Source organism: Argopecten irradians, unplaced genomic scaffold, assembly GCF_041381155.1.
Source record: "Argopecten irradians isolate NY unplaced genomic scaffold, Ai_NY scaffold_0371, whole genome shotgun sequence".
NCBI lineage: Eukaryota > Metazoa > Mollusca > Bivalvia > Pectinida > Pectinidae > Argopecten > Argopecten irradians.
Genome location: NW_027187838.1, coordinates 37,784 through 60,727, shown reverse-complemented (window position 1 = coordinate 60,727; position 22,944 = coordinate 37,784). Strand labels below are relative to the sequence as shown.

General features: G+C 36.3%; 2 protein-coding genes across 2 annotated transcripts; one reads left to right on the top strand and one right to left on the bottom strand.

Moving 5' to 3' along the window:
* Positions 1–3,029: 3,029 nt before the first annotated feature.
* Positions 3,030–3,788, bottom strand: LOC138312556 (uncharacterized). The gene has a single exon (XM_069253373.1). The coding sequence runs from the start codon at positions 3,675–3,677 to the stop codon at positions 3,030–3,032; it is 648 nt and encodes a 215-aa protein (XP_069109474.1). The 5' UTR covers positions 3,678–3,788.
* A 323-nt stretch (positions 3,789–4,111) lies between these two features.
* LOC138312554 (glutamine amidotransferase-like class 1 domain-containing protein 3, mitochondrial) lies at positions 4,112–21,988 on the top strand. The gene is made up of 5 exons (XM_069253372.1): positions 4,112–4,232; positions 6,189–6,241; positions 6,663–6,773; positions 10,010–10,129; positions 21,787–21,988. Exons 1-5 carry the CDS (start codon positions 4,113–4,115, stop codon positions 21,986–21,988), a joined length of 606 nt encoding a protein of 201 aa, XP_069109473.1. The 5' UTR covers position 4,112.
* Positions 21,989–22,944: the final 956 nt, after the last annotated feature.

The following is a 22,944-nucleotide window of genomic DNA, read 5'->3' as shown; positions in this document are numbered from 1 at the left end:
ATATGCAAATGGAAGAACATGCATAATCAAGGCTGATATCCTCTCAGAATTCTTTCTGCATTCCTCACATAAAATTAGAGGAATTAAGTTGAATCAAACATTAAAAAGCTGGATGAAACAAAACCATCTGGTATTGATGGAATAAGCCCAAGGGTTATAAAATTATGTAACATTATTATTTCTCCCTATTTGACTTTCATTATAAATTTAAGTTTATCAAAGTCTCGTTTTCCATAATCTCTTAACGAGGCAAGAGTGACACCATTACATAAGGGTGGCGAAAAAGACAATCTTGATAATTACAGACCTATATCTATATTACCAACTCTTTCAAAAATATTTGAAAAACATATTATAATCATGATTATAAATATCTTGTAAAATACTAATTTTTACATTCTGCACAGTCAGGTTTTAGGACTAAACATTCATGTCAGACAGCCCTAGCCTATTTGATTGATAGATTGATTGATTGCATAGATAAAAACGAAATGGTAGGAGCAATATTGATAAATTTTAGGAAGACTTTTGACTTAGTAGATCATAATATACTTCTTCACAAGTTAAAATGTTTCAATATTTCAACGTGAGGTATTAGTTGGTTTGCTTCATACTTATGTGTCAGAGTTCAAAACGTTCAGTATAGAAATAGCTCCTCATCATCTGAATTCATAAAATTGGGAGCTCCACAAGGATCAATACTGGGTCTTTTAATGTTTATATCTTATGTAAATGATATGCCGGCCGCTATATGTGAAAAATTGTCAAATATATATATATAGATATGTATGCAGATGACAGTACTAGTACTATGCATGTAAAGGGTATTGACTATACTATTGTTACATGTCAACTCCAAGAAAATATGAATCAAATTGTAAAATGGTGTACAAATAATAACATGAAACTAAATCAACAGAAAAACAAATCTGTGTTAATTTCCAGTAAACAAAAGTCGGGTGATCATATGCCCATGGTATTGTACACAGATAATGAGGAAATACATTCTACATCATGTCAAAAGCTTTTCGATGTACACATCAATAAAAACCTCACTTGGGTAGAACAAGTAAAACAAGTTTTATCAAAACTAGCCACGGCAGTTGCTTTACTACGTAGAATGTCTAGATATTTGAATGTCAATGCCAAAAAAGTTTATAACAATGCATATATTACCCCAATAATGGACTATGCTGCTGTTGTATGGGGGAATGGCCTGACCCAGGAACAAATCAACTTTGACTCCAAGCAAAGAGCTGTTTAAAGATACTGATGCTCTTCCTTTCAAATATAGAATTATGTACCGTATCATACATGTGTACTACTGTAATTTATAGGTCATTAAATGATCTGGCACCTGAATATTTAAAAAATTGTTTTATTTCTTGCAATGAAATGTATCAATATGGGTTAAGATCAACAACACAAAATAAATTAATCCTACCTAGAGCACACTCTGAATTGTTCAAAAAATCCCGCAATTACAATCAATGGAGTTAAGCTCTGGAATAACTTACCAGTGAGTTTAAAAACTATGCCATCACTATTTGCCTTCAAAAAGAATGTTAAAACTTACTTTTTAACAATGTATTTATCAAACTGAAATTTCTTTGCATTCTCATGTTACATGTAATTTTTATCTATATACATGTATATTATTAAAGGGACAATTCAATCTTAGAGAACATTAAAATTTGTACATATATCGGCAAAAATCCAGTTCTAATGGAAATTAGATCAGTCGGTTTTACTGTGATATGCTTGAAAAGCCCATGGTGGTGACATGTGTGTAGATGTTCAAACTCGCTCGCTGTCCGCCATTACACATTGTGGTCGTACTTCTTGTATGCCGAACCCTGTCCTTACCTCGTAAAGTAATGCAACTTTTGCTAGAACAGCTCAAATCGCTCTGACAGTAGTGGTTTACATTATTAGGTGAATTGTCTTGCCTAAAAATAATTTTATTACCTCCTCAGTGGTTATGTAGTTCATTTGTGTGACTTTGGCTCGAGTATGGGTACAGAGTACATACTGTACCTGCTTAGTCGTATTGATCAACGATTTGTAATTACAACGGTATCAATTAAAATACTTATCAATGACGTGGAATTTGTCAATATATTGAGTTAAATGTTTCATAAGAAATGCAGAACAATACATTTATGCCATATTTTGCTTCTTGGTTATGTAAAAGAATTAGCCTGAGCGAATTGTCCCTTTAACACCACATAGGCTGCTGTCTCCCTATATATATAGCTGCAGGTAGATACAATATCGTGTTTTTGTTTTTTTAAATGATTGATAGATCATTTTCATATTTCAATGCAATGGAAATACCGGGTATGTTTGGTATTAATCAACATAAGTTTATTTGTTTAAAAACAAAATCTGTGTTTGAATATGAAATTGACTGAAAATTCACAATATAATTTTTTTATTCCTGTCAATATGAATGTATTACATGTTTGTTCTTGTTTTGGTTGTATTGTTGTGAGGGCCATATGTAAGATTAGTACTGTACTAAATATGTAACCCTCGTGAAATAAAGTTTTTATTATTATTATTATTATGTGAATTTATATCATACCTAAAAACAGAATTAGATTTATAGATATTCTTGTTCTGCATGTCCATTTATAGTATGTACTATGTTATACATGTATACACGTTTCTCAAAAATTATATATATATGAGTACCCATGTACGAATATGCATGCCTACACTAATAATTTATGAATAAGTGAGGGTATAAAGCAAGTACAATCCTAGAAATACAAGCTGATCATAATCACTTCCTTTAAGACATACACAATGCTGACAGTAAGAAAGCTTTTATGAAGAAAATTTGAAAAACACAATAAGAGCATATCTCCTAATGAAACAGGATTTACAATAAATTTAATACCTGCTTCTGCCAGGGATTGAACTTGGGACCTTCGGATTACTAGTCTCAATCGATCAAACTAAAGAGAAGTTCTCTCTAGCTGAGTGATATATTGTGGCTAGTATTAACCAGGGTTACATAATAATTATACCTCCTTTTCTTCATCGGTCATTTTTTCTTCTAACTGCTTCAATTCCTCTTCATTTGCTTCTCCTTCTTCTGCTGATTCGTAGTCTTCCTCTTCTTCACTTTCAGAATCTTCATTTTCAAGAAGTTCATCCACATTGTTTATTTCCTTGGATGTTTTTTCATTGTCTTTTGAATATTCTTCACAAAAATCAAATTCATTATCCGTGCATTTTGGCACATTGGAGTCATTCTTAGTTTCAGAATCTGATGTTTGACTAGTTATACCAATTGAATCTTTCGCATTGATATTTGAAAAATTAGCAGCAATGTCATCCATGTCGTTGTTATCTGTGACTTGAATACCACGTTTTTCGATATCGTCATTATCTTCTACCTGAACACATTTCCTATCTGTCCGAGAGTGTCTCAAGTCAACATACCTTCCCTCTGCTTCCTTCACGTCCGTGTTCTGTGATAAAGCGTGATTCTGTGATATGTTACAATCTGTTTCTTGAACACCAGATGTCACCACAGTGTCAAAAGAGTCATGGAACTGTTCCACTGTTTTTACGGTGTCAGAAAACGATTCGTCATCATCACTGCTATTTGACTCCATTTCCACTTGCCGAACCACCGTACCGACTTCTTCGACGGGATTTGACATTTCAATACACTGTAAGTTGGTAATCAATATTCACACAAACTTATTTTCAACAGCATGACACAAAAATCAGCTCATAAGAACAATTAAATAGTCGGGATTTTCATTCGACAACTTTCTGTTTTATGTGTCTGTGTCAATTAGCTGCTTGAAAATAAAAGCAATATATCTCCTTTTCTATCATGCCTCTCCACGACCATGATCAAAACGAGAAACGTGTTCTTGGTCCGTTTCCCGGTTTTGCTTGTTACGGAATTTTTATGGAAAAAATATTTTTTTAGTCATATCAATATTTTGAATTATTTGTCTAATATATTTTTCGTAAATATATTCCTATATATTTAATCAAATATTTTAGACAGCAACGTTATGCCTCTGTATTTTTTCACAATATATTATTTTGAGTTGTTTTCTTTTATTATATTCTCCGGATCCAGTATGGCTAGGACTTTGAGCAGCATCAGGAAGGCATTTATCTCAAAGCACACAAGCATTGTCAGCAGTGTTCTTAAGTGTCATTTCCATTCTTCTGGAGTAATGAGTTCCAAGGTTGCCGTGGTAATGTCTACAGCTTACAGCTTACTTAGTATTGTTTAGATCGTGTTGTCCTCGTGTGTCCTTGCAGATATTTTGTACTAACTCAGTAACTGTACCAGAAGCATGTAATTGTTTATGACTGTACATGTACACAGTACTTCATCGTCAGTTACCCACGTATTCAGCATACACTAGTTAGGTTGCGATGGTTTCCTAGGGTGACATATTGAAAATGTTGTGGTCCCATTTACTACACTGTGCATATATAGAGATTTTTTATGAATATCTTGAGATGTGACAATAATTTTGAAAAGAAAGAAACATCAATAGTATTATTCAAAGAGTATATGAAAATGTCTAGTGCATGTACTCAAGTATATATGTATAAACTTCCTAAAATAATTTTTAGATATAAAATACATACTGTGCATGTACAAATTGTATATTTAAATGGGAAAGAGTTCCTTTTTGATCCCTCTCCATAAATTATTTATTCTCGCTGTAGTCAAGTGTTTGAAAAGGTTTCTTCTGAAGGGGTACCAAGAAAATTTGGGGCATGATCTTTTTGGGATTAAAAAGAATTAAAAAAGAAATATTCAATCTAGAAAAAATAAATAAAACTATTTTTGTAGCTACTTTCCTACTTGTGGCATCCATAGAACACCCTTATATATTGCTTACTATATAATGATGATAATACAAGTTATAACAAACGGAAATACTCCTTTTAGTTTTTGTTACTTTTCTCTTGGTAAGATTTGAACTCACATACTTGACACTTACGATTGTTCTAAATGTTATACAAAACTATGACTTCAAAATTAATCCTGATTAATTGATACCATAATAGTTATGGAGGTTTTTTGTGTGTGTACATTTGAGAATGAATGAAGTGGACAATTAATTTATCTTCTCACCAAAAATTTGTTTTCTCATAAAAATCTAGCGGCGGTTCAAAGGGAACTCTTTCTCAATTTATGTTATGATTTAACTTGTGTATTATCAGCTATATATTAATACACACAATTGTATGCATGCCCACATCTCTCTGTCAAATGTAGCTTCTGTCGTACCAGAAATGATATCACCGTCTGATCTTTTCCACTACAACAGTTACTACCAAATCTAGCAATACTTTTTTGGAAGATTATCTCCCCTGTTGAGTTTTCTCCCCTTTATGATTTTTCAGGAACATTTATCTTTAAAAAATTGTTGTATTCTCTAACTTTGTAATGTCTTTTGTATTTAGCATTTTAGCTCATATCCTGACATATTCCACCTTTGCAATGAAATATTTTAAATTTGATGGTGGATTTGCAGTTGGAGTATGGCTTGAAGTTGGTTGTAGGTACATCGTCCGTGAGGTTCATTAATTGAGTTGAGTTGAAAGATGAAAGACTCCAGTATGTAGTCGACGTTTTATTCTGCTGTATTTACATCAAATACATGTATACATATGGTGAGAAGGAGTACAATTTAACACTGCCAGGCATTATGGACCCAATGGGCCCACAACCACAAGTGTGCGTCCCCATCTGTATGTCTCCGTATGTATCACTGGCCAGTCCAGTATATATACTGATCAAATATCGCATACGTGTACAAATGACAAGTTACTCATGTTACTACAACATAACATTATGACATTGACAGCTAGGAAGAGCTAGGAAGCGACATTAGACTGACCGGTCTGACTGTTACAGACATTAGGCCTTGGGACATACATACATGTACATAGCAATATTTCTTCCTGTTTAATTACCGGTCTAGTTTTAAACAATGACAATATTATTATGGATCTCTAAAATAAAACCGATTATGTTATAGCAATTAAAAGTTTAATAACTTAGTATAGTCTGTACATATTATTGTATATTGTATATTTTATATTGATCTTGACCATGTGTAAGATGAACTGCTTATCCGAACATGTAATCAAGTTTAAATAAGTATAATTATTATTAACTTCTGTTGTAGATTTTGTCTGGTTGTGGAGTGTATGATGGAACGGAAGTCCATGAAGCATCAGCGTATGTACAGTTCTTGTCATTTCAGAAATTTAATATGTACTTATATATCTATAAAGAAAAAAATTTGAAAAATAAAATAAATACAAAAAATAAATATAATATGTACTGCTTAAACACGTCAATCATAAACTTATATATTTAAGCAGGTAACAAATAGTTTAGTGTATGTTCTTAAAATATCAGGTAATGTATGATGGATTTTTCAGTATTATTGATTATTTTAGAGTAATATAATTCTTTTCTCCTTCTTCTAATGTTAAGATGTAGGAACTTTGATGAGTGAATTTTGAGACATTGGAATAATCTTGTGTAGGCAAATAAATAATGTCTTTAAGAAAATCAATCAGGACATATTGCTATGTATATGTAACTGAAGATGAAATATATGATTTTTATAATATATGTATGGGATTATATTTAGGACTTTAGTCCATTTGAGTCGTGGGGGAGCAGAAGTGTCCATGTTTGCTCCAAATGTAGAACAGATGCATGTGGTGAACCATACGAAGGGGGAGCCGATGGAACCAAATAGGTAAATACACACATCAAAATACCAAGGGGGAACCCATGGAACTAAATAGGTAAATACACACATCAATATACCTAGGGGGAGCTCATGGAACCAAATAGGTAAATACACACATCAAAATACCATGGGGGAGTCCATGGAACCAAATAGGTAAATACACACATCAAAATACCAAGGGGGATTCCATGGAACCAAATAGTTAAATACACACATCAATATACCAAGGGGGAGTCCATGGAACCAAATAGGTAAATACACACATCAAAATACGAAAGGGGGAGCCGATGGAACCAAATAGGTAAATACACACATCAAAATACCAAGGGGGAGTCCATGGAACCAAATAGGTAAATACAAACATCAAAATACCAAGGGGAGTCCATGGAACCAAATAGGTAAATACACACATCAAAATACCAGGGGGAAGTCAATGGAACCAAATAGGTAAATACACACATCAAAATACCAAGGGGGAGCAGATGGAACCAAATAGGTAAATACACACATCAAAATACCAAGGGGGAGTCCATGGAACCAAATAGGTAAATACAAACATCAAAATACCAAGGGGAGTCCATGGAACCAAATAGGTAAATACACACATCAAAATACCAAGGGGAGTCCATGGAACCAAATAGGTAAATACACACATCAAAATACCAGGGGGAAGTCAATGGAACCAAATAGGTAAATACACACATCAAAATACCAAGGGGGAGCAGATGGAACCAAATAGGTAAATACACACATCAAAATACCTAGGAGGAGCCCAGGGAACCAAATAGGTAAAATACACACATCAAAATACCATGGGGGAGGTCATGGAACCAAATAGGTAAATACACACATCAAAAATACCAAGGGGGAGCCGATGGAGCCAAATAGGTAAATACACACATCAATATACCAAGGGGGAGTCCATGGAACCAAATAGGTAAATACACACATCAAAATACCAAGAGGGGAGTCGATGGAACCAAATAGGTAAATACACACATCAAAATACCAAGAGGGGAGTTGATGGAACAAATAGGTAAATACACACATCAAAATACCAAGAGGGGAGTCGATGGAACCAAATAGGTAAATACACACACATCAAAATACCAAGGGGGAGTCCATGGAACCAAATAGGTAAATACACACATCAAATTTACCAAGGGGAACCCATGGAACCAAATAGGTAAATACACTCATCAAAATACCAAGGGGGAGCCGATGGAACCAAATAGGTAAATACACACATCAAAATACCAAGGGGTGAGGTCATGGAACCAAATAGGTAAAAACACACATCAAAATACCAAGGGGGAGTCCATGGAACCAAATAGGTAAATACACACATCAAAATACCAAGGGGGAGCAGATGGAACCAAATAGGTAAATACACACATCAAAATACCTAGGAGGAGCCCATGGAACCAAATAGGTAAATACACACATCAAAATACCAAGGGGGAGTCCATGGAACCAAATAGGTAAATACACACATCAAAATACCAAGGGGGAGCAGATGGAACCAAATAGGTAAATACACACATCAAAATACCAAGGGGGAGTCCATGGAACCAAATAGGTAAATACAAACATCAAAATACCAAGGGGAGTCCATGGAACCAAATAGGTAAATACACACATCAAAATACCAGAGAGAAGTCAATGGAACCAAATAGGTAAATACACACATCAAAATACCAAGGGGGAGCAGATGGAACCAAATAGGTAAATACACACATCAAAATACCTAGGAGGAGCCCAGGGAACCAAATAGGTAAAATACACACATCAAAATACCATGGGGGAGGTCATGGAACCAAATAGGTAAATACACACATCAAAATACCAAGGGGGAGCCGATGGAGCCAAATAGGTAAATACACACATCAATATACCAAGGGGGAGTCCATGGAACCAAATAGGTAAATACACACATCAAAATACCAAGAGGGGAGTCGATGGAACCAAATAGGTAAATACACACATCAAAATACCAAGAGGGGAGTCGATGGAACAAATAGGTAAATACACACATCAAAATACCAAGAGGGGAGTCGATGGAACCAAATAGGTAAATACACACATCAAAATACCAAGGGGGAGTCCATGGAACCAAATAGGTAAATACACACATCAAATTACCAAGGGGAACCCATGGAACCAAATAGGTAAATACACTCATCAAAATACCAAGGGGGAGCCGATGGAACCAAATAGGTAAATACACACATCAAAATACCAAGGGGTGAGCTCATGGAACCAAATAGGTAAAAACACACATCAAAATACCAAGGGGGAGTCCATGGAACCAAATAGGTAAATACACACATCAAAATACCAAGGGGAGTCCATGGAACCAAATAGGTAAATACACACATCAATATACCAAGGGGGAACCCATGGAACCAAATAGGTAAATACACACATCAAAATACCAAGGGGGAACCCATGGAACCAAATAGGTAAATACACACATCAAAATACCAAGAGGGGAGTCCATGGAACCAAATAGGTAAATACACACATCAAAATACCAAGGAGGAGCCGATGGAGCCAAATAGGTAAATACACACATCAAAATACCAAGGGAGAGCCAATGGAACCAAATAGGTAAATGTACACATCAAAATACCAAGGGGGAGCTGATGGAACCAAAACGGTAAATACATACATCAAAATACCAAGGGGAGCTGATGGAACCAAATAGGTAAATACACACATCAAAATACCAAGTGGGAGCCGATGGAACCAAATAGGTAAATACACGCATCAAAATACCTAGGGGGGAGCTCATGGAACCAAATAGGTAAATACACACATCAAAATACCAAGGGGGAGCTGATGGAGCCAAATAGGTAAATACACATATCGAAATTAAAACAAAGATCAATGAAAAATACAAATTCAAATACTGGATACCAAACATATTGCAAAATACACATCAAAATACAATACACATGACTGTGTGATTTTCAATTATTTTTGTTCTTTCTCAAAGAATAATAGAACATTTTAAATCATTATTTGGATATTTGGGGAGTTAGTTATTGGTTTGGTTACCATTATTCATTTCCTGTGTTTTGTTTCTCCTGCTATTTATGGAGATAGAATGCTGGTATTAGATATATCAGAGAAAAAGAAGGTACTTCCCTGAGTAGAATTTGTTTTCACATTTTTATCAAGCTAATATTGATTTGACTTTAGCACCTTAATTGAAAAAATGTGCTGTTTTCTCCCCACAGAAATGTGCTTGTTGAATCTGCCAGGATAGCAAGAGGAAAGATTGATGCTCTTTCAAATTTAGACTCTTCCAAATTTGATGCCATCATCTTCCCGGGTGGATTTGGAGCTGCTAAAAACTTGTAAGTCTAAGTTAAGCCAGAATTTTAAGATAGGAATTATTACTGTATTTTTAGCCCACCATCATCAGATGGTGGGCTATTCAAATCGCCTTTCGTCCGTGGTCCGTCGTCCGTCCGTCCGTCCTTCCGTCCGTCCGTCCGTCCGTCCGTCCGTCCGTTAACAATTCTTGTTACCGCTATTTCTCAGAAAGTACTGAAGGAATCTTTCTCAAATTTCATATGTAGGTTCCCCTAGGACCCTAGTTGTGCATATTGCATTTTGGGACCAATCAGTCAACAAGATGGCCGACCGGCGGCCATCTTGGATTTTGATAGTTAAAGTTTGTTACCGCAATTTCCCAGAAAGTACTGAAGGAATCTTTCTCAAATTTCATATGTAGGTTCCCCTAGGACCCTAGTTGTGCATATTGCATTTTGGGACCAATCAGTCAACAAGATGGCCGACCGGCAGCCATCTTGGATTTTGATAGTTAAAGTTTGTTACCACTATTTCTCAGAAAGTACTGAAGGGATCTCTCTCCAATTTCATATACATGTTTCTCTTGAACCCTAGTTGTGCATATTGCATTTTGGGAGTGATCGGTCAACAAGATGGCCGACCGGCGGCCATCTTGGATTTTGATAGTTAAAGTTTGTTACTGCTATTTCTCAGGAAGTACTGAAGGGATCTTTCTCAAATTTCATATGTAAGTTTCCCTAGGACCTCGGTTGTGCATATTGCATTTTGGGACCAATCAGTCAACAAGATTTTGTGTTAGTTTGTGTTAGTTTCATTAATTAACGTCCTATTAACAGCTATGGTCATGTAAGGACGGCCTCCCATGTATGCGGTGTGTTGAGTGTATGCTCTGCGAGGTGTTTGTTTCGGGAGACTGCGGTATATTCATGTTGTGTCTTCTTGTATAGTGGAACGTTTGCCCTTTTTATAGTGCTATATCACTGGAGCATGCCGCCGAAGACACCAAGCAACACACCCCACCCGGTCACATTATACTGACAACGGGCGAACCAGTCGTCACACTCCCTGTATGCTGAACGCCAAGCAGGAGCAGAAACTACCACTTTTATAGACTTTGGTGTGTCTCGGCCAGGGGGACAGAACCCAGAGCCTTCCTCACAGGGGCGAACGCTCAACTCAAGGCCAAAAGTGAGGCGGTGCCAAGGGAGGCATTAGGAAGGATAAAGTCAGTTAGGAAGAATAGAAAAGATAAGATCCTAAATTTAGTCGCCTTTTACGATCATGCAATAGGGGCAGCAGGTACAATTCTAACGCCCTACCTGCAGGGCCACAAGATGGCCGACTGGTGGCCATCTTGGATTTTTGATAGTTAGAGTTTGTTACTGCTATTTCCCAGAAAGTACTGAAGGAAATCTTTCTCAAATTTCATATGTAGGTTCCTCTTGAACCCTAGTTGTGCATATTGCATTTTGGGAGTGATCGTCAAACAAGATGGCCGACCGGCGGCCATCTTGGATTTTGATAGTTAAAGTTTGTTACCGCTATTTCTCAGAAAGTACTGAAGGAATCTTTCTCAAAATTTCATATGAAGGTTCCCCTAGGACCCTTAGTTGTGCATATTGCATTTTGAGACAGATCGTGTCAACAAGATGGTCGAATGGCGGCCCATCTTGGATTTTGATAATTAAAGTTTGTTTATTATTTCTCAGAAAGTACTTTGAAGGGATCTTTCTCAAACTTCATGTACAGGTTCTCAAGGGAGTCTTTGTGCATTTATCGGTCAGCGAAGATGATCGACAGGTAGCCATCTTGGATTTTGATAATTGATAGTTTGAAGTTACTGCTACATTTATCTCAGAAAGTACTGGAAGGAAAGGCTTTCCAGGGTCAAGTTTCATATATATTTATATAGTATGCAGTTATAAAAGTTTGTAAAGCAGGGAAAAGATCCCTCTTTCTGTTGTCAGACATAGATCATTCTTTGGTGGGCGCCAAGATCCCTCTGGGATCTCTTGTTTCAGATTGTAAGTTGCACCTGAGTATCGCCTTTTTTTGTTTTTTAGGCTCAATTTTTTTTTCAGTTTTTGAGTACAATACGGCTTTAATCTGCATTAGAGTTGAAAAGACCTAAGCGGCCAGTCTTACTTATTTTAAAATGTAATCTGTCTTAATATGAAGAGGGATCCAAGAACTGTAACGCGATGAATTATTCATTTCCTGTTTATGCATTCCTGGTATATATTGAACTTCTGACCACCCTCAAATTCAAGTCCTCTGAATAAAAAAATATCTGATTACTGATGGATTTATTCACCTTGAATAATTGAATGTCGGTCAATGTGTAAGAACAATAAATTGAACCTGGAAATATAGCAGAATAAATACACTTATTCATGAAAAATAAATCCCTTGCCACTTAACTTGCTTTGCTAAAACTCTGTAACTGGAAGGTTTTCTGACACGTTGTAAACAAATTCTGAAATTGTGGGTAAACAGTTGACACATAGATATTTCTGCCATTTTCAAACTGTATCACATGTTTGACAGTGGATGTTGTAGGTGTATAATTTGCTTTAGGAATATGGGAGGTTTACTGACCGTTGTTAAACAAATTCTTAAATGTTCAGTAATAGTCCATTTATAGAGTATATCAGCCTTATCATTGATGTTTCACTGGATTTGATGTAGGTGTACATTTTTGCTGTGGATGGAGCTGAGAAATATGAACAGTGATGATACGGATGTGAAAAGAGTACATTGGTGACTTCCATCAAGAAAACAAACCTATCGGGTAAGATTCTCAATATTGATCGAGATGATAATCACATCAAACCATAATTAGTTACTTGAAAAGGCTTGTTATTAACATGAAGTTCAAAGGGCTACTAGCATTTTTGTCCCTAAAAAATCTTTTCATATCACTTCTCATTCCATTTGTTCATTAATAATTAATATGTAAGTAATATGTAAATTGCTCTTTGGTTGTACAATAAGCGCGTCCAAGATGTTAAAGATGCTCCATTCACCCCCGACCGACAGTCATTAGCATAAATGATATTCATTCTATTTGAAACAAAAATTGGTGTTTAAAATCGTGCGTAAATATGTGTTTTTATCTAACGCATAAAAAAAATACCAATAAGATAATTCCTTTTGCCTTTGGTGCATGGCGCAATGCAGTACTTCATTTTCCAATAGGATATAATAAACCACAGACATTTTTTCCGGTGTGCAATTTATTATTTTTCATATTTATAATCTTGATGTAATATTAGAAGCATCAAACTTCTTCACATTGGGGGTAATAGGGGTGTGCGTGAAAGTACAACTTTTGTAACTGAAGAACAAAATAACATTTGAGCGAATCATCTGCTCACTGTTTTTTGTGATAGTGAAAAAATAATACCATTTTGTCACTGGAGGAGCATCTTTAAGGTATCGGTGTATTACCCAGGTTTGTTCTGGACTGAGTTGGTCGGTTCGTGGGTTTTTTTTTTCACAGTACTTAAGTACCGGAACTATATTGTGTTAGTTTTTTTTGTGGAACTTTTGTAAATAGCATTACGTTACACTGTCATGTATTAGTTAATATAATGATGACTTTAACAAATCTAGCCATCCTAAAAACATATCTAACATTGTGCAATCCATATTTATTGATGTCATTATTCATAAAGGCTTTTTGTACAATTCACCCTGTAATGATTTCAAGTATAATTTCTTTTCTCTTGTAAATGACATGGTTACATTTGTACTTATTAAGATTATTTGTATTATCTCCCCTTTGAACATAATATTATCTTATGGATGTGTTTTGTACATAAAAGATTACCAAATCCTAGGCCAAAAAATGATCAAAATTTTCAAATTATCTGCTTTATCTTATTTACCATATTTCGAGAAGGGCACAAGAGATGCATATGTAGTGATGCAAACTATCCATTACGAATTATATCAGTAAATGTAGCTGTTGAGCGTTTATCTCTAAATAAAGTGGATTTGTGCCTGAGGCGGCCGATTGGGCCGTCCGCCGTATGCGCAGGGCTCTCGTGCGGTAAATATTTTATACAAAAGTCCTACTCCTCCTCATCCTTTGAGTGTGAATTACATCCATATTTGGTTTGTGAAAAACATCATAAGGGAAGGACAATCATATTTTATATAAATAAAGATGGGTCACGACCCCCCGACCATTAGGGCCTGCTGAGGGGTGGGGGCCCGTAAAGGGCGCAACATTTTCTTATTTTAGCTTTATTAATCCTAATCCCTCTTCACCTTTGATGACTTTTCATTTTCTTAATTTAAAAATGGAGCTTTAAATCCTACTCCTCACCCATTCATCCTTGGATGGATCTTCATCCATATTTGGGTGAAACATCATTTAAAATCAGCTTCGATCCACCATAGGGGCTGTAGGGATGTGGGACAATCATATTTTCATATATAAATGAGCCTGGTCCACCTTCATCCTGGATTGACAATTCCTAGGGGCTGAGGGTAATGGGGACAATCATATTTTATAATAAAACGGCCTCACAAAAATGGGTGACTGCGTAATTTTCTTATATTTAAAGCTTTAAAATCCTACTCCAACTCATTCATCCTTGGATGGATTTCATCCATATTTGGTGTGAAACTTCATTGGGGAAGGACAATCATATTTGATATAAATGAGCTTGGTCCGACCCCTAGGGTCAGAGGGGCAGGGCCTCAAAAGGGCAAATTTTCTTAATTTTAGCTTTAAAATCCTACTCCTCCTTCATCCTTGGATGGATTTCATCCATATTTGGTGTGTGAAACTTCATTATAGGGAAGGACAATCATATTTTATATAAATGAGCCTGGTCCGACCCCTAGGGTCAGAGGGGCGGGGCCACAAAAGGGCAAATTTTCTTAATTTTAGCTTTAAAATCCTACTCCTCCTTCATCCTTGGATGGATTTCATCCACATTTGGTTTGAAACATCATTGGGAAGGACAATCATATTTTATATAAATGAGCCCTGGTCCGAACCCCTAGGGGCTGAGGGGTGGGGCCCAAAAGGGCGAATTTTCTTATTTTAGCTTTAAAATCCTACTCCTCCTTTATCCTTGGATGGATTTCATCCATATTTGGTGTGAAACATCATTGGGAAGGACAATCATATTTTTTATATAAATGAGCCTGGTCCGACCCCTAGGGCTGAGGGGTGGGGCCCCAAAAGGGCGAATTTTCTTATTTTAGCTTTAAAACCCTACTCCTTCTTCATCCTTGGATGGATTTCATCCATATTTGGTGTGAAACATCATTTGGGATGGACAATCATATTTTATATAAATTGAGCGTGGTCCAACCCCTAGGGGCTGAGGGGTAGGGCCCCAAAAAGGCAAATTTTCTTAATTTTAGCTTTAAAATCCTACTCCTCCCTTCCTTGGATGGATTTCATCTATATTTAGTGTAAAACATTATTTGGGAAGGATAATCATATTTGATGTGAAATGAGCGTGGTCCAACCCCTAGGGGCTGAGGGATGGGGCCCTAAATTGGCAAATTTTCTTAATTTTAGCTTTAAAAATCCTACTCCTTCATTCTTGGATGGATTTCATCCATATTTGATGCGAAACATCATTGGGGACGGACAATCATATTTGATATAAATGAGCCTGGTCCGACCCCTAGGGGCTGAGAGGTGGGGCCCCAAATGGGGAAATTTTCTTAATTTTAGCTTTAAAAATCCTACTCATCCTCCATCCTTGGATGAATTTTATCCATATTTGGTGTGAAAACATCATTGGGGAAGGACAATCATATTACAAATGAGCCTGGTCCGACCCCTAGGGGCTGAGGGGTGGGGCCCCAAATGGGGAAATTTTCTTAATTTTAGCTTTAAAATCCTACTACTCCTCCTCCATCCTTGGATGAATTTTTATCCATATTTAGTGTGAAGCATCATTGGGGAAAACACAATTATATTTTATATAAATGAGTCTGGTCTGAACCCTAGGAACTGAGGGGTTGGGGCCCCAAAAGGGCAAATTTTTCTTAATTTTAGCTGGCTCACTTACTGTTTTAAGGTTTCAGTCTCCGATCTCAATGAAAATTGTCTATAGGGATTTTAATTGATGCCGAACAACATGCAAACATTTTCGTAAAGATTTTGGCATTCCAAGATGGTCGCTGTCCCACTTCCTGTTTTTAAGGTTTCAGTCTCCGATCTCAATGAAAAATTGGTCTATAGGGGTTTTAATTGATGCCGAAACAACATGCAAACCATTTTCATAAAAGATTTTGGGTATTCCAAGATGGCCGCTGGCCCACTTCCTGTTTTAAGGTTTCAGTCTCCGATCTCTTTAAAAATCTGACTCCTCCTTATATCAATCCTTGAATGGGTTTCGACCATATTTGGATGAAGGGCTACCAAGTTTGTTCAACAAATGACATTTACCTTTTTCAGAAACTTACATATTCAACTAAGAAGTTCCTTGTATTGTTTATATTAATCGTTAACCAATACTTTATACTGTGACTTTGTTGTTTTGTGCCATGAGTCAGATGACCGTTAAGGCCCATGGGCCTCTTGTTCTGTATCAGAACTCGGATGACCATTTATGCCCCTGGGCCTCTTATTTTCGACGTTTAGCAGCAACACACTGAACGACTTCACGAATGGTACTTTAATTATAACAGTTATTACAGTTTTCACAATTAAGGGGAGGAAATACAAAATAATTTGTAAAACTTTTATTATAGAAGTTATCCCCCTTTAAACAGAAACAATCATATTTGTATCTATTGGATATTTCAAATAGTTTTACAGAATTCTAAATTTAACCAATTATAAAAGGTCTTAATTCTATGTATGCAGCGATATATTAAGTACGAGTTTTTTTCATAACCATCCTCATAACCATCCATGTACAAAAGTAGTTCCACATTAGTAATAGATAGATTCTAACATGTGTAGCAGGGAGAATGCTAGGTCCTCATAACGATGAAAATGTTTTTTGAATACATTCCATTAGTAAAAAGCCTCCCCAAGCCTGTATTAAGTTCGCTGCCAGTTTCTTCATTTGTTTGTGATCCAGGTTTTGTTTACACCATATCTATCTTAAAATCGTTTCAAAATATACATCGGGAATATCCATGCATGCGCAGACACGTGTCAATTATACATAATATTTACATATGCCAATATATAGTCAATGGGAGGGGGAGTTGCTTTCAAATTAGCGCTACATGGAATATGTCTGTATCCCATTGCGTTTCATATCACCTTTAACGCAATCAAAACACTGTTCAATCTCTATTTGTTGGACAGCTTTTTAATTATCTTGTTGTGGTGTTATTTAACGTATTATTAACTTCTCTTGAACCACTGGAGGGATTTCAACAACACTTTGTTGCAATAAGCCTTATACAATGCAGATGTGCGTACTCTATGTCACAAACATGATAAAAATGTCTATTTATTTGAAACAAAGCTGGTGGGTATGTAAGGGCAGGGCGATTTAAGTTGACTTTATGGACAGAATTTGACGGGTTTCAACTTATAACAAAACGAATACTTTCATTAGAAAAAAAAAAAAAATTTAAAAAAAACTCGGTGAAAGGATTGAAATACAGGTATATTGTTAAGGAATTTTAAGCTAGTGGTAAATAGCAGGGCATAAAATACAACAATAGATTGAATTCTGCTGTGGGTTTGGTGTATTAATTTAATGTCCAATTAACAGCAATGATCATTTTGGTATAATTGTGTTCTCAACAAAACAAAATGATCTAAAAAGGACATATTTTATGTATATTTAATGATCTCTAATAGGATGGGAAATTTAGTTTTCATATCAAATACGCAGGAGTGATCCCCCTTTTACATTACACACACAAACATACCCACACAAGTCAAAACATACACGGAAGACCCGTCCTTAAAGTCCCCTTATGTTTGCACAAGATAAATTTTGAAGTATATAATATGAATGTGAAGCAATGAATAGTAACTGGCTGGTACAGACATACGACATTGTAATATCTTGTTTTCTCAGATCAGTACGCTGCATGTTTTTTCCTACTTCAAATAATCCAGTATGATTATGCGTATCTGAAGTCAGATAATAATTCTTAACAGTTATATTATATGGACCATTATTGTTACCTTTTTCTATCCTCAGGCGAAAGACGTCTTTGAAGCAACTGGCACTGAAATTTCACTAACAACAAGAAGTCAGCCCGGAGAATATCTTCATTTCGAGAACGGCTACCTTAATGTATTTAAACTAGTAATTGACTGAAAGAACTCCCGTATTTATCTTGTTAGGAAAGGGTTTTTTTATATAATGGGTTGATATATTTCCCTTTTCACTATTTGATGCAGAATGAAGACGGATCTAGATGCGGCAGCATGGATACTGACACATGTGCGACTATAAAACGCACCTACAAAAGTGAGCGTCGGTATACAAACTGGTATTCAGAGTGTGACAGATTCTGAACACCCTTAAAACCACTGCCATATCTGTGATATTGATGATGACAAATCAGGAAAAAGGTGCTGGCTGGATGTGAAGCATCTCATTGTGAGTGTTTGGGTGCTTTCGTACTTCTCCCATGACACCGCCTCACTTTTGGTCTTCTGTTGAGCGCTCGCCTTTTGAAATAGGCTCTAGATCTAGTTCTGTTGCTGGCCAAATCACACCAAAGTTTATAAAAATGGTAGTTTCTGCTCCTGCATAGCGCTCAGAATACAGAGAGTAGAACGACTGGTTGGCCCGTTTTCAGTATAATGTGACCAGGCGAAGTATGTTGCCTCAGTGATATAGCACTATACAAAGGGCAAGAATTCTATACAATTCTATACAAGAGGACACAACAAGAATATACCGTTGTCTCCAAGGCACACATCCACACTTCATACACGCAAAATCCTGTTTGTTAATAGGACGTTAATTAATCAAACACACACAAAATCTTCAACCCATAGCCACCTCTGCTCTGCTCTGCTCTGCATAATGCATCTGCCCTGTATGTGAAATCCATCCAGCTATAAAGCTGTTTGTTTGTTTTGTTTGATTAAATTTACGTCTTATTAAAGCCAGAGTGATGTAAGGACGGCATCCCCATGAAAAACAGTTGGTGGAGACTCGGGGCGTTGGGCTTGGACCAATTTGTATGTATCTATGTGTAATGAATGTTAAAGTGGGGTGGTGATATGTGTCTTTTTGTGCGATCAATGTTTCTGTATATGAGTATCTATGTCGTTAATGTGTCCATTGTGTTCTGGTGAGTTTCTACATGGCGTATTACGGTTTCTAGTGTACTATGTTCGTTAGACAGCCAGTAATTCATAAGTGACGATTGAAAAGGAAGGAGGAAGTGTGATGAAGAAAGGTACATATGCTCTATAGCCTTGATAGACAGACACTGGTGGATATTATTTTCATTAAAATTCACATGAGAAAAGACACTAACACTTTGTGTTGCTTCCAAAGCAAAGATTCAGGGTTTTCCCTTACATGACACTGCGTAGCTGAAATCACTTTGGAACACAGAAATTTTCCAGCAGTCTTAATAAGATTCAACATATCTGCTTCCGGTAATTTATCTTTGTTGGTTATATAAATAACCTTTTTAGCCTTATGAAAAAGCTTCGTCGCTTTCATCGACTGGCTTAACTAAATTCAGCTCCGAATACTTTGCGCACATCACACACAAATAAGTTGATGTGTTCTACATCAAACAGTTTTGTTCAATCAATGCCTGCTGTGCACATTTTCGAAATTTTTTTGCAGAGATTTTAAATATATTTATTATCTACGTTGTCGGCGGGAAAGGTTTTCGGTTAGCTGCATTTTGGTTTCGTCCTAGTGAGAAAAAAAATCCTCTTAACCTGATTTTTCAGTTCAATTTTGTTGTTCATCTGGTTTAGAATAATTATCATTATCCATTGCATTCTATGAAGTCAAAATACATTGTGATTGTTAAAATTGTACAAATTTATTTTTTTATCAGTGTCATTAAGTCACTATTGTACTGTATCTACGTAGTTATTGTCAATAGTAAAAAAATGAAAATATAAATGAAAAACTAGAAATTGTTACCGGAACAATTTGACGGGCTTTTCACCTAAAAGGTATTCCGTTCAAGGTCATTCATCACAAATAAGGCATAGGACAGAGCCTACCTCACAGGGGCGAGCGATCAACATAAGGCCAAAAGTGATATGTTGTCAAAGGAATACATAGAAATATGAAAGTGAGCTATGAATAAGCGAAAATGTCCAAAAAGATATGGTGATTTTCCGCTTGCCACGACATAGGCCGCACACAGCTCTTGCTCGGGCTTAAAGTACATTTGATCACTGCAAAAATTAAAGTGTATTAATTACAAATTTACTAATCCATACGGACTCTTTCCCTATCATGGCTGGCATGACAAAATGTGCACGATATATTTGGTTTATTTATTTATATCACAAAATTCAAAATGTCTATTTGATAGAATACAAAGATTTCCTATTGCGTTCAAAATAAAAATAACAGACAGACATGCTAGTTATTCAAATCCTGATCATTCAACACACAATGCCACGTCCGAACCATCTACACAGGGACTGGATAAGTTATTTCCTCTCATATTAATTAATACGCAGTCTCCATGTTATTAAATTAAAATATTCTATCAATCACGTATTTCGGCACGAGAGGATCGAAGGACCCCTCTTTTGGAATAGATTTGGAAGTACTATTGTACTACAAAGAATAAAAAGACCCATAGTATAAGTTGGTCTTCTGATGAACTGTATTTAAAGCATTGTTTTTAAAATAGGCGGGAAAACCCCCACCAAAAGTCGCTAATCTCACGATGGTGCAATTTGTATATGTATTCAGAATCATCACACATATGTATTTTCATATTTATTTTTGGATTTTGAAAAAGGTCAGCTTGGGGTCGAAAACGGACCGATATGCGTCATACCTCTTTATAGGGACAACAGATACGATTCTTACGCTTTTGTTTGTTTGTTTTGAGTTTTATTACGGCCCCATCGACAACTAGGGTCGTTTAGAATCAAACTACAAGGCAACGCATTAGTATTGGCTAAAACACATGAGAAAAACTCGTGCACAATGTTGACGAAACATGAGTGTTGCGTTGATATGAATATAAGATAAGATGAAAAAAAACGTTCAAATTTTGTTAAACTATGCCGATCACTTTGAGATAGTTGAAAAATACGATTATGTTTCACGGCATGGAACAAAATGTCCATGTCGGTGACATTATAATACTTATCTCGTATGTGTTTAAAATCAATATTATGCAATAAAATATGCTCCGCTGAGAGAGAAGAATCACATGCATGGCATGTAGAGAGGATCCTCCCCTCTTAATAGATAGGAATGTGTAAATTATGTGTCCAATTCGGAGCCGAGAGAGAACAACTTCCTCTCTGCGGTCTTTCCGACAGGACAAATTAGGATTAAGTGTAGGTTTATTTTAAAAAGTTTATTCATTTGTTTCGGTAGACCACCTTTGTTGCCACTGGTGTTTAATGGCTGACTGAATGTAAGGTTTTGATGTCGGTGTAATGTAGTTTCAAATCTGTTATCGACCTTTTCATTCCCCTTTATACCCACATGACTAGAATCTAGTCTAGATATGATTAATTTGAGTTTTAGAAGATAATCGAAATGTGTATCTAGGTTTCTTGATTTCAAAGCCTGAAGAACCGAAAGAGAGTCGGAACAGATGATTGCCTTTTCAATGCGGTGTTCTTCGATATGGTCAAGCGCCAGACCGATAGCACATGCTTCCGCAGAGAGAAAATGGAGGGCAACATCCGGGAGTCGGTAAGAGGAGCAGTGATTAGATGTACAGCATACTGCCGCAACATTTTACCATCTTTTGAGCCGTCAGTGTAGATCTGAACATGATCAGGGAAAGCCGTAATGCACTTCCGAAAGGAGGATTTTGCGTTCTTTGTGCGAGACGCAGTCCCTGATTCTGTATAGGGTCAAGCATCTGTAGATAGGAGCTGCGAGCCGATCCATAGACAATCAAGCCGTAGTCAAGTTTTGATCTAATAAGTACCCGAAAGATACGCAGAAGCATTTCAGGGTCTGCACCCAATCAGACAGAATGGAAAGGAACTCGTAGAATGTTCAGCGCCTTCGAGCACTTATCCTCCAGATGTTTGATATGTGGAACAAAGGACAGTTTCAAATCAAATGTTAGTCCAAGAAATTTAGCTTGTTCAACTACTGGAATTTTAATTCCGTTGAGTGTGAGTTCAGGATCATTGTGTGGTTTTCGTTTTTGACTAAGTGCATACAGACAGTTTTTGATCTTGAAAATCTAAAGCTATTTTCGTCACCCAATTTTGTAATTTGCCTAAACATTGTTGTAGTTATCGTTCTATAAAGTGTATGTTTTTTTTTTATCTGTAACAGATCAAGAAATCATCCACAAATAATTACCCTTCCGTAGATTGGCCAAGACATTTGGTTATGCTGTTAATTTTTAATCCAAACAGTGTGACAGACTGGATACCACCCTGAGGGACACCCATTTCTTGTGTTTCTGTTTCTGAATAAGTTGAACCCGTTCGAACTTTGAAATGCCTGTCAGATATAAAATTTGAAATAAACTTTGGCAAATTACCACGTATACTGATATCACGGAGATCGTTCCATCATTCCATATTGCCAAGTTGTGTCGTATGCCTTTTCAAGGTCAAAGAATACAGCCACAAGATGTTTTTTCTTAGTATTCTCGTATAAATGTTTTTCTAGTCTTACTAAGGGGTCTACCGTTCCCCTGTGGTTTCTAAAGCCGTTTTGCAAAAGACTTAAAAAATTGTTTGATTCCAGGAACCAAA

Coding starts and splice junctions, on each gene's coding strand:
- LOC138312556 (XM_069253373.1), bottom strand. CDS start 3,677: ATGTCAAATCCCGTCGAAGAAGTCGGTACGGTGGTTCGGCAAGTGGAA.
- LOC138312554 (XM_069253372.1), top strand. CDS start 4,113: ATGGCTAGGACTTTGAGCAGCATCAGGAAGGCATTTATCTCAAAGCAC. Junction 6,774..10,009: donor GAGCCGATGGAACCAAATAG/GTAAATACACAC, acceptor TTCTCCCCACAG/AAATGTGCTTGTTGAATCTG. Junction 10,130..21,786: donor TTTGGAGCTGCTAAAAACTT/GTAAGTCTAAGT, acceptor TTGATTTCAAAG/CCTGAAGAACCGAAAGAGAG.